At 47.6% G+C, this 16,158-nt stretch overlaps 1 protein-coding gene across 2 annotated transcripts; it reads right to left on the reverse strand.

Annotated features, from left to right (window-relative positions):
• Nucleotides 1-759: 759 nt before the first annotated feature.
• Nucleotides 760-14,647, reverse strand: MGST2 (microsomal glutathione S-transferase 2; the record flags this gene model as incomplete). 2 transcript variants are annotated; one of them, XM_081093491.1, is made up of 5 exons in its annotated part: nucleotides 760-999; nucleotides 1,702-1,783; nucleotides 5,274-5,344; nucleotides 12,409-12,508; nucleotides 14,590-14,647. In XM_081093491.1, 5 exons carry the CDS (start codon nucleotides 14,645-14,647, stop codon nucleotides 870-872), a joined length of 441 nt encoding a protein of 146 aa, XP_080949617.1. The 2 variants fall into 2 exon arrangements, with proteins under 2 accessions (XP_080949617.1, XP_080949618.1); XM_081093492.1 differs by lacking the exons at nucleotides 760-999; nucleotides 5,274-5,344 and having other exon boundaries at nucleotides 1,708-1,783.
• Between the last annotated feature and the right edge of the window lie 1,511 nt (nucleotides 14,648-16,158).

A 16,158-nucleotide genomic window follows, 5' to 3' on the forward strand; every position in this document is an offset into this window, starting at 1 on the left:
CTTTCTCTGGAAAAAATGACAGGAGAGCTTTCTCCCTGATGAGATATTACATGCTCATAATTTCATTTTCCTAAGGTTCCTGCGGACTGCGAGGCGGACTCATTCCCATTTTACAGAATGAAGAACGTGAAGAGAGGTCATGGTAATTGTGCCAGGGAGTGGCTGCACACAGGGTCACAGCAGCCATGGCCCCAGGCATGGGGCTGGAGGGGGGGGGGGGCAGGGGGAGCATCAGAACCCAGCCCGGTCCCCACCGACCACGGCCCTCCCCATCCCTGCCAGGGGCAGAACACTCACTGAGCCCAGGTCCCTGGATGGTGCCTTGAAAATAATCTGCCTTCCTTTTTCTTTATAAAGTCCGTTTTCACAGCCAGGCTTATTTTGTGCTGTTAGCCGGCGGCTCTCTGCTCTGGCTGCTCTGTGTGTTTGCCTGATTCCCCCACATGCAGCCACCTGGGTTGCTTTCCAGCCGCCAATTAAGTGAGATCAGCTGTCTTATCAGCGTCTGTCTGGAACTTTCTATCCAGGGATAAGCAGTCTCAGAGGCAGGTGATGGCCACGGTCCACAGAAAGCCCCGTGGGGTCCAGCGGCAGGCTCTCCAAGCCCACGCGGGCGGGACTTCAGCCTGCACTTCTCTAACCAGGCCCAGCGCACTTCCACTGATGGTTCAATATACCCTCCCAGGGCAAACTTCCGTTCTTAAAGACACAGGGAATCGAGTCTCTAAGGGTGTGTTTCTACAAAGCCACTTCAGTAAAAACAGAACCAAGGCTTTTATTTTTGTTTTAATGAAACAAGTGAAACCATATAACCTTCAGAGTAGAAATACCTTCTGCAAGCATTTGAGCAGGGGGGTGGGTATAGGGAGTTAGAAGTGCCTCAGTTTCTTGGCAATATCAATGTCCAGGTATTCATCCAGAAAGCTGTTTGCAATCCCGAGAACTGCTAGGATGGCCAACAAGGCCAGAGCCCCCAGACTCAACCGGAAACCAAGGATCCTGCAGGGCAGAGATGAGGGAGGGAGGTATTAAAGGGCTACAGTGGTGAAGCTGGGCGTCCTGGGGTCAGCTGCTCACTGTAGATACTGCCCAGAACTTCCATGTTTTGGCCACTTGAAAATTTGCATTCATCATATAAATTAAAGGGGATGCCTAACCACACGGGTTAGTTGGCTCCTTCGAATATTCAAAGGATTGTTAAGGCCAGGCAGGATTATTTCCTTGGTAACTTTCTGAAGATAACACAAAATTCTTGCAAGGATTGAAAGTGTGATGGTCAGCCCTAGCCAATTGGCTCAGTGGATAGAGTGTAGGCCTGCAAACTAAAGGGTCCCAGGTTCGATTCCAGTCAAGGGCACATGCCCGGGTTGCAGCACGATCCCCAGTAGGGGGCGTGCAGGTGGCAGCCAATCAATGATTCTTTCTCATCATTGATGTTTCTCTCTCTCTCTCCCTCTCCCTTCCTCTCTGAAATCAATAAAGATATATTAAAAGAAAGTGTGATGATCAAAGAGTGCACACTTAATACACATTTTTATACTTGAACTTTCCTGTCTGGTGCCTAATTGTGCATGGACTTGGGGAGATGTGTCCTCAGGCAATCACAGCCATCGGTGCTGTTAATACTCTCAGGAACAGCACACTAATTCAGACTCTGTCCACTGCTTTTTGCCCAAACATCAATTCTTGGGTTCTCCTTACCTTTTTTTAGCAGCTTCCGAATATCCCCAGAAATACTGGTGACGGGCATACATGTACACCAGGCCCAGACAAGTAGCAAAAACTATAGAGGGGGAAAAAACAAAGAAAATAGAGTTTGAGGACAGTCTCTCAAAGTGTGGAAGCTGAGAAAATGGTCACAAAATGTCTGACCAAAGATGTGTGTCCAAGATACATAGAGAATTCTGACGACAGTTCCTCAGTTGAAAGAAAAACAACCTGATTTTTGCAATGGGAAAAATATTTGAATAAAGAATTCACAGGAAAAGATAAACAAGTGTACCAATAAGCACATGAAAATTTTCCCACATTATTCATCATCATTCAGTATCAGCAAACTGTGATTTAAAACCACAAGAGGACACCACTGCACACCCACGAGAATGGCTCAGACACTAAAAGACTGACAATACAAATGTTGGTGATTTAGGAATCTTCATACGTTATCGGTGGGAAAACAAAATAATACAGCCACTTGGGGAAAAGGTCTGGTAGTTTCTTTTGAAACGACACATACTTTTGACCCAGCAATTCCATTCCTATGTATTTACCCAAGAGGAATGGAAGCGCATGCCCATAAAAAGACTTGTACAGAATGTTCATTGCAGCTTTATTCGCAATAGCCAAAAACTGGGAGCAGCCCAGAAGCCTATAAACAGGAGGACAGATCACCAAACTGTGAGACTCATGCAGTGGAATGTCACTCGGCAGTGAAAAGAAACATGGTGAATCTCAAAAACGTTTTGTGGAGTGAATGAGGCCACAGTGTGTGCTTCCAATATGGAAAGTTCCAGAACGGGCAGAACTACACCAGGAAGAAAACCTTCCGAACAGTGTTTGCCGCTGAAAGGGCTTGACTGGGAAGGGCATGGGACAACGTCTGGGAGGTCGTCATGTACTCTATCTTCCTAGGGAGTTGGGTCACACAGGTGTACACACTTGTCAAAACTCATTGAACGGTGCACATAAGATTTTTTTATTTCTTTAAAAATAAGTTTCACCTAAAAGAAATATAAAGTATGGCGTGATGTCCTGCCATCCTGTCCAGTGTAAAACATCAGCACCCTCCCTACATGAGGAGCCCTCTCTTTCCTGAGCACCACACGGTGAGAACTGCCAGAGCCCTTTCAGTAACACACAGAGAGTATCTGTGCGATTCTGATATGCTGAATAGAATTAAAGTCAGTATGTTATTAGGTCACAAAGATTTTCTTGTTGTTGTTGTTGATTTGAGAGAGAGAGAGGAAGGGAGAGGGAGAGAGAGAGAAACATCAATGTGAGAAATATCAATCGGTTGCCTCCCCGATGGGCGGGAGGGGGGAGGGGGGGAAGGGAGGGAAGCAGGGATCAAACTGCAATCTGGGCATGTGCCCTGACCCGGAATTGGCCTTCCAGTGCATGGGACGAAGCTCAGCCGAAGGAGCCACACCAGCCAGGCCTAGCTTCCTCTACATACCAGGCGTTAGTCTAAGAATTGGGGTTAGCAGTGAGATAGATACAAGCTCCCTGCCTTTATGGAGTTTATCAGCAAAGACTGACGACAAATACATAGAATAATGAAAAGAAAATTAGACTGGAAGGTGCGGTGAAGGAGATGAGGGACGGGACAGCGGGAACTGGAGGCGGTGCCTTTGATTTTCCATTCTGAGGAGATTGAAGGATGCCAAGCAAGGTGCCTGCGAAGGTGGAGAGTCTCTGAGCAGGCTACCGTTTGAAACTCCCCATCTAATAAATGGCTCCCAAAAAACCGGTGAGAACTGTTCAGGGGCAGTTAATAGGCAACTTACTTTGGATGAGAAAGAACCCAGAGAAAATTACAAGAAGAGACCTGAGAAATGCCTTCCTGACAGGCAGTGGGCCCATCACAGCGAAATGCAAAGGCTCCAATGGCAGAGGCTGAGCCCCATGATCAAAAGGCACTTTTCTTATTAGTTGTTCATGTGGTCTCACCTGACAAGGAACCAGGCCTTCACTCGTGCCCGTAAGGGACAACAGTGTGAGTGGGAATAAAGTTAAGGAGTCTTTCTCTAAAGGACATTTTATCTGAAATTCCTCAGTCGACAGTGAAAATTACAAGAAGAAGGTGATAGGATTGCGTTTGAAAGCAGCGGGATTTGGGCTTATTATTTAAGTCTTAGCCATCATGGGTCAAACTCAAATGAGGCCACCAGAGTTATCAGAAAGCATAGGGATGGCCCTGGCTAGTATGGCTCAGTTTGGTGCCTCCTCCCATGCACCAAAAGGTTGCTGGTTTGATTCCCAGTCAGGGCACATGCCTGGGCTGTGGGCTAGATTCCCAGTAGGGGGCGAGCAGGAGGTAGCTCTCCATTGATGTTTCTCTTTCTCCCTCTCCCTTCCTCTCTCTCTAAAAATCAATAAAAATATTTTTAAAAAGAAAGCAAAACGGGTTGACTTTCTCCAGCCAAGGCAGCTGGCGCTGATCTAACCTCCCGTGAGGCATAGTTTGGGTAAAGCCCTCGGCTCGCCAAGGATACCCAGTCCAATAGAAAGTACATCATTGTAGAGTTGTTACATACAAACAACAGCACTGCATCCCTGGGAACTCTCAAGGAAAGGGACATGGATCGTCGGGTCCAATTCCATAGACCCTGCTCTGTACTTGAAAGCTGATTTTCTCCTACACTGGTAGTTAAGTTGGACAAATTTCTTAACCTTTCTGTACTTCAGTTTCTTTGTATGGGAAGCAGGAATAAATTATAGAACCCAGGGGTGTGGTTCGAAACTCTGTCTATACATTAGAATCACCTGAGAGGTTTCAAACACTCCGTTGCCTGGGCAGCCCCCAGATGTGGGTGGGACCGGGCAGCAGTATTCTCCACGTGCTTCTGACCACAGTGCTAAGCCCAGCAGTCCAGGTCGGCCACCACCATGGCTTTACCGCCCTCATCACTGCCCCCCAGGGAAGGACGCCCACAGCAGGGGCGTGAGATGACACATGAATAAACAGCAGCTCAGGTTCTGCTTCAACTGGGTCCTTCCATGGCTTGGGATTTTAGACATCAGTCTTGGTTATGGCTGTTAGTCTTTCATGCAAGAGCCCCTCAACCCCCTTCAGTAGGCCCTGGGGATACAGCAGCAAATGGGGCAAATTCCTGACCTCAGGGAGTTGACATTCTGCTGGGAAACCACAGTGAGGGACTGTGAAATGGAGCTAAGATGAGGCAAGCCATCCGCCTCCCCTACTATCAACTGCAGGTCAGGACACACGCCTGCAGGGGGTCTGGGACATGATCCAAAGGAGGTCAAGAAACTAACGCAAGATCTGGAAGTCAAGACAAATGTTGTGTTGTTTTTATTCTGAAGTGCCCAACATATCGTTTGTTTCAACTTTTTTTTTTAAAGTATTGAATTAAATTAGAATAGAGCAGAGTTAGACTATCTGCAGCTCAGTGCTCTTTGATGAACAGAGACATTGCTGGTTTTGTTTAAAACAATCTCCAGGATTCGTAGATGTGTGGTTGCATGTCTACCCCTCAATCGTTCCAAGAACCATAATCCTCCTTGGAACAGAGTGGAATGTGTTTTGCAATTACCTTGGTTGAAATACCATCCAGCCATCCACAGTGTAATCATGAATAGCGGGTAAAACTCCACACCATTTTGTCTGCAGGAAAAAGGTAAAGACATGAGTTATTTTATGAGAAAACTCTACCAAAGTATTGAGTTTCAATCTAGAGGTAAACTGTCCATTGTCTTTTCACAAAAATAATATAAGAATTTACATAAAGAGCTTAAATGACCCTTCCATGTAAAATGACTCTTTTTTAAAAATATGTGTTTACTGATTTTTAAAGGGAGAGGAAGGGAAAGGGAGAGCGAAACATCCATGTAAGAGAGAGACATTGATTGGTTGCCTCCTATACACACCAAGACTTTGGGGATCGAACCCACAGCCTGGGCATGTGCCCTGACTGGGAATTGAACCAGTGATATTTTGGTGCAATGGACAATGATGCTCAACCAACTGAGCCTCACCGGCCAGGGCTAGAGTGCCTTTTGAGGTGAGACTGAAACATTGTTTAAACCTCAGAGCAGGGCCAGGAATCACTCTCCTACTTACAAGTTGCCAGAAATAGAAATGAATCATGCTCTTTTCCATACGAAAGGCCTTGAGATTGTCATGATTCTGAGCCTAAAAAGTATTCTCTATCTTATCTGAAGAACCCAGAAAATAACTCAATTCATATTAAAGACATTTCTTCCCCCAAATTCCCTCATATCCACTGCTTCCACTTAAGTGACTCGGCACATTTTTTTAAAATGGTCTTTAAATAATTTCCCTAAAACCTCCTGAGGTAAATGAATGAGCATATTTCATTCCCATTGTACAGAGGACAGACAGAGTCCACTGAGCCCAATTTGACGGGGCCTCACAGAGAATCGAAGGGAGACCGTGTCAGCTCCAGATTCCGAAGCTCTGTCTTCATGTCAACTCAGATTGCCTCTGTTCACAGAAGACTTGGGTGGAAACGTTGATACCATTTTAAGCAAAAGGGAACAGTTCTCTGGGAACTGTAGTTGATGCATCTGCACCTAGGAAAGGGAAAATGATGCATCGTAGTCCTCCGCCTTCCAGAGATCTTGGCGAGGTTGGCTGCGTTCTTTGCTGACAATATCACAACCAGAGAGAGCTTTAATGTAATTTGTAATGAGGTCTTGAGTGGATCTTGGTGGGAGGGTCATCATGTACAGGATTATCAATGATCCCACATGCTTTATTTTCTTAATTTAATTTAATTTTTTCCATCACCATTTATCCCCTCTGTGCCCTCCTCCACCTCCAGTCCTCCTCCCCCTGCAATCACCACCGTGTTGTCCACATGCTTTATTTAAAAAGCCTTAAAAGCTTGAGCACTTAAATTGAGGAGATGGGCAATTGACCCGGAAGTAGCTGGTAGTGGCTGGTGAAGCCCATAAGTGATATTTTTAATTGGGGGAAAAAAAAGTGGTTTGGTTTGGTTTGGTTTTTGCAACCCAGATGGTGACATCAGGGGGCCCCGAACCTCTCTCCTCCCATGGTATGTACAGCTGCACACAGAGCAACTCCCTCTGAAAGTCCAGACACCAGCTGAGTGGCTCCTACACCTCGGTCAACTGAGGAAATGCCCACCCTGTATTATTTTTATAAGAAAAGGCCCAGACACACTCGCACCAGAAACACCACCCCCAGCACAGCGCCCTACAATCAGGAGGGAACCCTCAACTCCCAGCTTCCTTATGAGGCCCGCACACCCGGCACCCCAACCTGAGGGCCCGGCCCCCCACACACTGAGCTCTGAAAGCCAATGGGGCGCTCACCCACCTGGCCCATGAGGCTTTGGGGAGGACTCTAGCAGGGCGGCGCACGGCCATGCCTTACACTGCTGGCCAGGAGGGCTGTGCCCCTGCACATACCCGCTTGGCTCCGGGAAGTAACTGAGAAGATAGGAGGAGGAGGGCTGAGATCCTAGTGAGCAGGGCTTGTTGGAAGCTATTCAGATTCAGGTCAGGATGGGAAGGTAACAGGCATTTGTGATCCTGGAGGCCAAAGCCTGGAGCATTGGGCCAGTTTAGCACCATATCCCTGCACCTCCTTCCCCAGGAAATGAGCCCCTGGCCCCTGTGAGCTGTCACTGACGTCTCCCCGTGACCTCCTGTCCCAGTGACTATACTTTTCCCCTGGCCCCTCCTTTGCTAACCTGCTTTAAGCCAGTCCTGGGGCCCTGCTATTTACTGACAATCCTCTCTGCTGCTGCCTGACGAGAACACCGGGATTGCTTGGCCTTAAGATACCTGGAATCCCATCCTACCTGCTCATGATGACCTCCAGCACGTGCCCACCACAGCGAAGTGGCCCATGCGTGGATGTGTCCCAGGACAGCTCTTCACGGTGAGCTGTCAACAGACTTTGTTGAACTCAAAGGGACCAAACTCTCAAAATTTGTTCTTAACAATCCTTTCAATAACGGATCACAATTACCAAAATGAGAATAATTATTGGTCTCTTGTGGGCATAAAGGCAGATCTATTCTGTCATCTTCATATAGGACAGCAGTTCTCAACCTGTTTGTCACGACCCCTTTGGGGGTCAAACGACCCTTTCACAGGGGTCGCCTAAGATCATCGGAAAACACATATTGAATATATTGTTTTCGTGATTAATCACTATGCTTTCATTATGTTCAATTTGTAATAATGAAAATACATCCTGCATATCAGATATTTACATTACGATTCATAGCAGTAGCAAAATTACAGTTATGAAGTAGCAACGAAAATAATTTTATGGTTGGGGGTCACCACAACCTGAGGAACTGTATTAAAGGGTCACGGCATTAGGAAGGTTGAGAACCACTGATATAGGAGGTCCTCAGGAAAATCTCCAGATGGGACAGAAAACAGCTGGCAGCAGCTGTGCCAATGTCCCTTCCTATTGGAACAGAAGGCACCATTGAGGGCCCCCAGTGATGCCCACCTTCCCTCCACGTCCGCTGAGGGAAGCTGAGCCTGTCCCCTCATTGGCTGGTTAGAGCCCTCTTTGCACCATGATCCTGTGCTCCGCTGATATTTAAGCTTCCCATGAAAAGAGCAGGGGGAGGTTCTCCTTTGTTACAGGCGGATGTCACCATGCACCTCACTTCCACACAGGGCTGAGAACAGAAAGAGTCTTTGCTGAAAGGACAGTCGGTGGACAACCGTCCTGGTCTGCCCCGGACGGGGAAGGTTTTCAGAGCATGGGACTTTCAGCTTTAAAACCAGGACCACCCGGTAAGTTGTCTGGTTGGCCTGGAACTAAGGGCTTTCCTGGGACACAGAACGTTGAGTGTCCACACCAAGAAAGTGCCAGGCACTTTAGGTGGTCATCCTAAAGGCCGTCCTGGGGGAGCCTGTTGAGACTGAGTCATTATGGCTGCTAAAACCCTCATGGTCCACCCAAGTCCAGGGGAGTCTGGGCCATGAGGCTTAGGACGTGTGGTCTCTGCAGATTCCCACCTGGATCCGAGGGCTGGGAGCAGGGAGAGCAGTCCCAAACTAAATGCTGTCAGGACCCTGTCTCAGTCATTAAGGGTACTGCAAAGTTCACCTCATTTGGGGGGGGGGGGAAGAATCAATTTATGGCAAGGCAACCCAAACTCTGACAGTTCCTGAAACATTCGTCTCCAAATGGTTTTCATCACATAGCCCTAACAGCTCTACAGCCCTCATAAAAACATACACATGCCTACAGTAGCAGAGGTGCTAGCTGACGGCCGATGGACTGAGTGGGTGCTGCCCAGCCCAGGACGATACCCCCAGCCCGCTTGCATTCCAGCGGTGCCCCTTCTTGCCAATGGAAAGTGCATGAAGGTGAAATATGTCACTTCTGAGCCAAATGGTTAAGTCGAGGGTGTGCCAAGCTCCTTCCCCCACTCGCTGGTTGAATGGGGAGAACGCTGAGGACCTGGGTGGGGAAAGACCCCTTAGACGGAAGGAGCTGAGGCCTCTGAATGACCACGTGGAAGGCCACCCAATAGGAACACCCATACAGGACTTCATGTGAGCAAGAAAGAAACGTCCATTGATTGTGTCCAACCATTGGGAATATGGGGTTGATCCATCAGCACAGCTAATACAATTGACTTGGAAAGAATGTCATATGTATTATAAAACACACACAAAATAGAAACAAAAGGATGAAATTTTAAGTATAAATAGAAGTTTGAATACCCCCCCCCTTCCCAGCAGATTACTTAGTGCACCCTCTCAGGGTACACATCACTTCTGAACATCTTTGTGATTTGACAGAGAGATTTCTAATGAACAGACAACTTTGCTTATAACAATCTTGCTCATGGGAAATCTGGACCATTCGCCAAAGGAGAAAACCTGATCAGACGTAGATCATTTCTAGGGCCGTGCTCATAGAGTGCTAGCTTTTAAAAACTAAAAAAACAACTTAAAGGCGCTTTCGTAGGTTTTCCTCTTTCGAGCTTCTGTTTGCTGCGTTTTCTCCCTCCTTTTGCTTCATGGCTGTTTTCCCGAGCAGCGGGCGGCTCGCACTGTTAACAGAGGCCCCAGGACCCAGGCCCCAGCCGCTGGCTTTCGACCCTGGGACGTCTTTTGGATTATTACTCTGACTGGGGGTCGGAGCACTAGGCTAATACACTCAGACCAGTCTTGGGGATGAGAGGTTGCTGAGTTAATCTTTTATAGACGCGTAACTATCTAAATTGCTCCTTGTCAAGTAACCCTTGTGTGAGGACACCCGAGGGAGGTTGTGGGGGGTGGCAGGAGAACATGACTCTAACCAGCACTTGTCAGTGATGTGGCTGACAAGGAACAGGGTGAGCAGAGAGGGAGTGAGGCTTGCAGCTCATCAAATGCCAGCCGTCCCCTGACTCCCTGAAATCACCCAGTCTGTGCGACAGACGCTTTTGGTGGTGGCACTGACTGAGTGTTTGTGCCCTCCCCAAAATCCATATGTTGAAGCCCTACCATCCATATGGTGGTGTAAGGAAGTACTTAAGGATACACAAGGGCAGAAGGGCCCTGATCCCATAGGATTGGTGTCTTATAAGAAGAAATAGCCGGAGCTCTCTGGCACCCACCGGCCTCACTCTCCCAGCACCCAGGCACACGTGCGCAGAGGAAAGGCCACGTGAGGACATGGAGAGCCATGAAAGGAGAACTCTCACCAGAAAATCGAATCAGCCAGAACCTTGGTCTTAGCCGAGCAGCCTCCAGAACTGGGAGAAAACAAATGTCTGTTATTTAAGCCTCTCAGTCCGTGGTGTTTTGTTACAGCAGCGCAAGCTGACTAAGACTGGTGCTTGTGGAGCAGGAGGCTAGAGTTCGAACAGCTCACCATTTACAGTCATTTTTTCATCTTGGAGCGATCTCAAGCCCTCATTTAGTGGGTAAGTACATTCTGTGCTCCCAGCTAGTGCCCAAGATGAGTACACGTGGAAGAAAAATGGAGATGTGCTTACGGTCTCTCTCATTTAACTTATTTGCATTTACTACAAAATTAGGTGACCCACATTCCCATCATCCCAGTAGCGCAGAATGTTTGAAAAAGTACTATCTTTCTAAATTTTCCTTTTCTCCGTAGCTTTTAGATATGCATTAAGGTCACTTGTTTTAATTCCTGAATTTCATAATTAGAATTCAAAATGACTATAAAAAAACTAGTGAAATAGTAACAACAACAAAATTACAGACCTACAAGAGTGAGAAGAGGGTAATATTACAAAGAGTACTCAGATTCGTGACGACTGGGTTTACTTGGGCCTTGTGGCAGTTAATTCCGGACCAGGAACTGAATAATTTAGCATGAAGTAAAAGAGGATACTTTAACAAGAACTAAGTAAGAAGCAATTCCTCTATCTTACCTAGAAACATGAAACCCACTACATATACTTCTAGACTCCTGGCTTGGAAGTAATATGAAAAGTTTTAGTCTAAAAATAACAACCTAATTTTTGCAATGATTGGAGAAAAACAGCTAAAGAATTCGTGCTCCCTAGCCTCAACATGAAGAAGATGAAAGACACTCCGTACATGATCCTCACGTGTATGAAGACGAGTGAGGTGCTCAGCTACTTCCTTCCAGTGAGGATAGAATCCGAGGAAATGTATTTAAATTGTGGCAAGATCCATTTAAAACTTGGATCTACTTTTCAGATTTAGAAAAGCCTTTAATCTAAAGGATTCGAGGTGCTCAAATTAAACTACATAGAAGTTTCTAAGCTGAGCAATAGCATGAAGGAATGGCCCTTGGTGAAATTATAACTGCTATTTTCACAATTGGGGGAAAAATGTGTTCTGGTAAAAGGCTGGGAAACTCTAGAGATAGTCACCTCAATCTGTGTAGGAAAAGGAGCGGAATTGGGTGGGGCCCTGGAGAGGGGCCTTGGGCTGGTAACTGGGTAACTTAGGCTTCATAATAAGCATCTTTTCTTGGCAAACGAATATCCAAGCTGAGGCTCCCCTCAGGCAGGAAACAGGTACTTCCGTGGTGCTCAGAGGGACCCTGCACTGATTGCTGTGAGATGTCACGTTCCACTTGGAGGTAGAATTCGCCGTAACACCACGCTTCCTGACTATGCCTAGAGCAACGCAGCAGGAGAAAGAGGTGGGGATAGGCAGCATTCCTGTTACAGCCAAGGCCATGAGACCTCTAAGGGAGGCTGACGGGCCTCCGTGCTTGGTCCAGGAGAGCCAGAGAAGCAAGTGCATCCCCTCTCAGGAACCGGCAGAGCTCAGGGGAGCCCGCCCTTCGCACCAGAACAGGTGGCCAAGTAGGCTTCGGAATGAAGTGGTTATCCCCAGGGATCCCGCCTCAGATAAAGCTGAAATGGCTTTACTAGTCATCTGATTTGGACAGATTTATCCTAAACCTTACACTCTAAGGCAAGGACTGGGGTAGGGCTGAGAATCATCTCAGGAGAAATTCAGGGAAGGGAATAGAGCCATCAGAGCCCAGGCTTTTTGTAAAGGCCCCTCCGAATCTGTAATAAAGGTGGGTAGAGACTCCACGCACTGGCTACCTCAAGCTTCAAAGGTCATGAGAAGGGTGTTGGCTGGGAAGAATGATTCTCTCTTCTCTGCACATCTTTCCCCACATCAGAGCGGTGTGTGTGTGTGTGTGTGTGTGTGTGTAGTGTGTGGCTAGCCCGGATCCCTGAATGGTGGAGAAGCATGACTTACTGTGCACGAAATATTCTCTCAAACTCAGGTGACCCAGAGACTGCTGGGGGCATAACTTTGTATTTTAATCTTGCTTTTGCTACATGCATAGCAAAATAACCTGCAAGTAAAAGGGAATAGATGTTAAAAATCTGACACATTATTATTCATTAATAAAATGCTAATTTAAACCACAATTAGATACCACTGCATACCTATTAAAATGTATAAAATTTGCCCTAGCTGGTTTGGCTCATTGGATCGACCATGTCAGCGGACTGAAGGGTCCCAGGTTCGATTCCGGTCAAGGGCATGTACCCAGGTTGCAGGCTCAATCCCCAGTAGGGGGCGTGCAGGAGGCAGCTGATCAATGATTCTCTCTCATCATTGATGTTTCTAACTCTCTCTCCCTTCCTCTCTGAAACCAATAAAAATATTTTTTAAAATATGTAAAATTTAAAAGACAGGTCATACTAGTTTACAAAGACAGACAAGTGAGGATACAAGAGTAACTGGAACACTTACCACGGCTGGTGGGAATGTAAAATGGTACAACCACTTAAAAAACCATTTGGAGGGATTTGTTAGTTAGGCATAGTGAGACCATGTGATTCAGCCTTCCCACTCCTTGTGGGCATGTTCTACCCAGGGTCCTGCTTCACCCTTGCTGATGAGGACCCTGAAGGACACAGCATCCTGGCCAGGGCCCCCTGACTGAGGCATGGCTGGGCTAGACAGATTCAAGACTGTCTTCAAAACCTGAGCTGCTTCTACCATGACACATGGGGTCCTGACTCCATAAACAGCAGACTCTTGTAGGAGCTACAAATTCTGGTTCTTATGCCAACTGAACAGCCCTTCTCTCTCTCTCTCTCTCTCTCTCTCTCTCTCTCTCTCTCCCTCCCTCCCTCCCTCCCACCCATCACCCAACATTCCCTGTCCTCCCCCAATCACCATTGGTGCAGTCTCCTCTCCTCTCTTCCTACTCCCACCCGTGGCACCCAGCCGCCAGGCCTTCTGGCCCAGTTCACTCTGTCCCCACATCCACCAGCCACAGAAGCCTCCTGTGAGGATGATATGGGCTCTGTCAGCGGGGTGCCCAGGGCCCCGCTCCTGTGCTCCCTGCAGGGTGGGCATGAGGGTCACACGGTGAGTAGTGGCTCCATGTAGGTCTATGCGACCCAGGGGGCCAGCACGGGGCGCTTCAGACCTAAGTGCTTCGTAAATGGGTCACAAACATCCTGCTCTCCTCCACGAAAGGCTGTGACTCAGACCACACAATGGTGTAATATTTCCACAAATCCACAGAACAAACTGGCTGGGCAAGGCAGTGAGGGCATGTGCAAGCTGGACTTTCTCCTCAACTGCAGTGCCTTCGAGCAGCCCACAGCCCTGCCCGGTTTGCGGGTACAAACAGCCTTGGCAGGATAAAGAAATGTGTACTTGGTTTGAAGTCTTGCCCAGCAGTGCTCAGACCCTCTTCCCCATTTAGAAGGTCAGAGGCTAGGAACTGAGCACCTGTGATCCCCGTGGAGAAAAGCCCTTAGCTAACCAGGCGACTGGGATATTGAGTAATCCTAGTGGGGAGGTGCTTCAGAATTTAGAATTCAGTCCTGAATTGGAGGCTCATATCTCTGCAGGAGATTCCTTTTAACCTGATACTCAGACCTGCCATAAGCAGTGTATTTCAGAAAACACATTAATTAAAAGATCAAAGTTTAAGAAACCACAGCCAGAGTTTACAGGCAGGTACAACGCTGCCTTTGGAACACTCGTAATTAATATTTATAGTCTGCTTGCCCCTCATCCTGGTTAGCACCCTTGGAATGCTGGCGTGAACTGTGGGTCATCACCACAGAGGGGCGCTGGGCAGACTGTGGTCTTCGGAGCACACGGGGCCCCAGCAAGTATGCAACCGAGAAACCAACCTCCCTCGACCACACACACACTCACACACATTCTCACACACACGCACACACGCACTCTCTCACACACTCTCTCACACTCTCACACTCTCTCACACACACACACACACACACTCACACTCTCTCTCTCTCTCACACACACACACACACACACACTCACACTCTCTCTCTCACACACACACACACTCTCACCCCACACTCACACACACACATACACACACACTCTCTCACACACACACACACACACACACTGACACACACACTGCTGGACTCTTACTTTGCTGACAGGCAGAGAGGACAGAGACAGCAGCCAGCAAAACTGAGTTCCCGGCCATCTTTCACCAAGACGGTTCTGCTTCTGGGAACTGTTTGTAGAAATGAGGGGACGAGAACAGGGCACGTTCATGACTTCCTTCTAAGGTAAACAAAGCCGGGAGAGAAAAAAAAAAGATGATTCTAGGCGGAGTGACCTTTGCTCTGGAACAGGAACAGGAGAGGGCTGGTCTAGCTGCCAGGCGCGGTCTTATCTGCCCAGCCGCTTCCTGAGCCTGATTGACTGGCTCTCTCGTGCCAGCAGCGGGCTGCCGGATTCCCCGCGGCAGCGGCACCTGCACCTGCAGCTAAACCGTCTTCTCAGCCAATTCCCAAACAATTTCTCTCCCCCTCTCCAAACACCGGGGCCCCTCTGGTCTGCTCCCCAGCTCCACGGCCCGTTGAGACCTTTCTCATCTCCTGTGGGAAAGTAAAAGGAAGCACTTATTCAATCCCACTGAGAGTTAAATGCTCCTCTAATTTAAACAGAATCTAACTTTGTTCCTCGGTAAATTACAGACCCAGAATTGGACCCCAAGTCCAGCAGCTCCCACCTGGGCCCTGTCCCCTGTCCCATGCTGCCTCCCACGGTCACCTTGACACTCCCACGACCATGGTGACGATGTTTGTCTTTTTTTTTAGATATAATTGACATATAACATTGCATTTGTTTCAGATGTACAACATAATGATTTGATATTTGTATATATTGTGAAATGACCACCCCAATAAGTTTAGTTAACATTCATTGCCTCACATAATTATAAATTTTTTCTTATGATTTAACTTTCGTCACCTTGCTGTACATACATCCCCATGACTTATTTGTTTTATAACGAAGTTTGTTTCACGGATTAAAAAGCAAACAAGCTCAGATATCTGTTCCAAGAAGGAAGAGGCCCCGAGAGGAAAGAAGTGGAGCGATATTTTAATTGACCTCTGGTAGGAACACGGTGACATCCTGGCCGAGGGCCTCTGCGCTGCAGAGCCACGCCCCGCAGCACCCACGTAGGGTGCAGCCACAGCCGGGTCCTTCACGGAGCCCATTCATCATAGTCCCCCCTCTGTTCATGCAATCGTTTTGCTCTGTAAAGATGCAGCTGCCTCAGAATAAAGTCGGGGGCCCTTCTTTGTCTCAGATCACTGAGACTCGAGGGGTACCCAGTGCCCACAGGGCGGCCAGCACGCCTCAGCCTCACGCAGGTCTGCCCCGAGCTCCCAGTTCAGACAGTTAAGGTAACACCACCGTGGCAGGATTTATGGCCTCTGTTCGTTCAGAGGGGATAATGCGGGCTGAAGGGAAGTTCAAATGAAATAGGGCTGTTAGGAGGGTTGAATTAATTAACATTTATAAAGCACTTAAAATAGCACATGGCAACTAAAAGTGTGTGCTGTGTGTTTGTTAAATAAGCACATAAAATACCTAGAAAAGTATTGAGCATATTGGGTACAGAATGTTAAAAGATATTTGTTAAAAGGTAAAAAAAACCATGCCTCTCAGACAAATACAAAATGAAAACACATCGAGAGTTTA

The sequence above is a fragment of the Myotis nattereri genome (genome assembly GCF_964212035.1).
Source record: "Myotis nattereri genome assembly, chromosome: 5".
Lineage (NCBI taxonomy): Eukaryota > Metazoa > Chordata > Mammalia > Chiroptera > Vespertilionidae > Myotis > Myotis nattereri.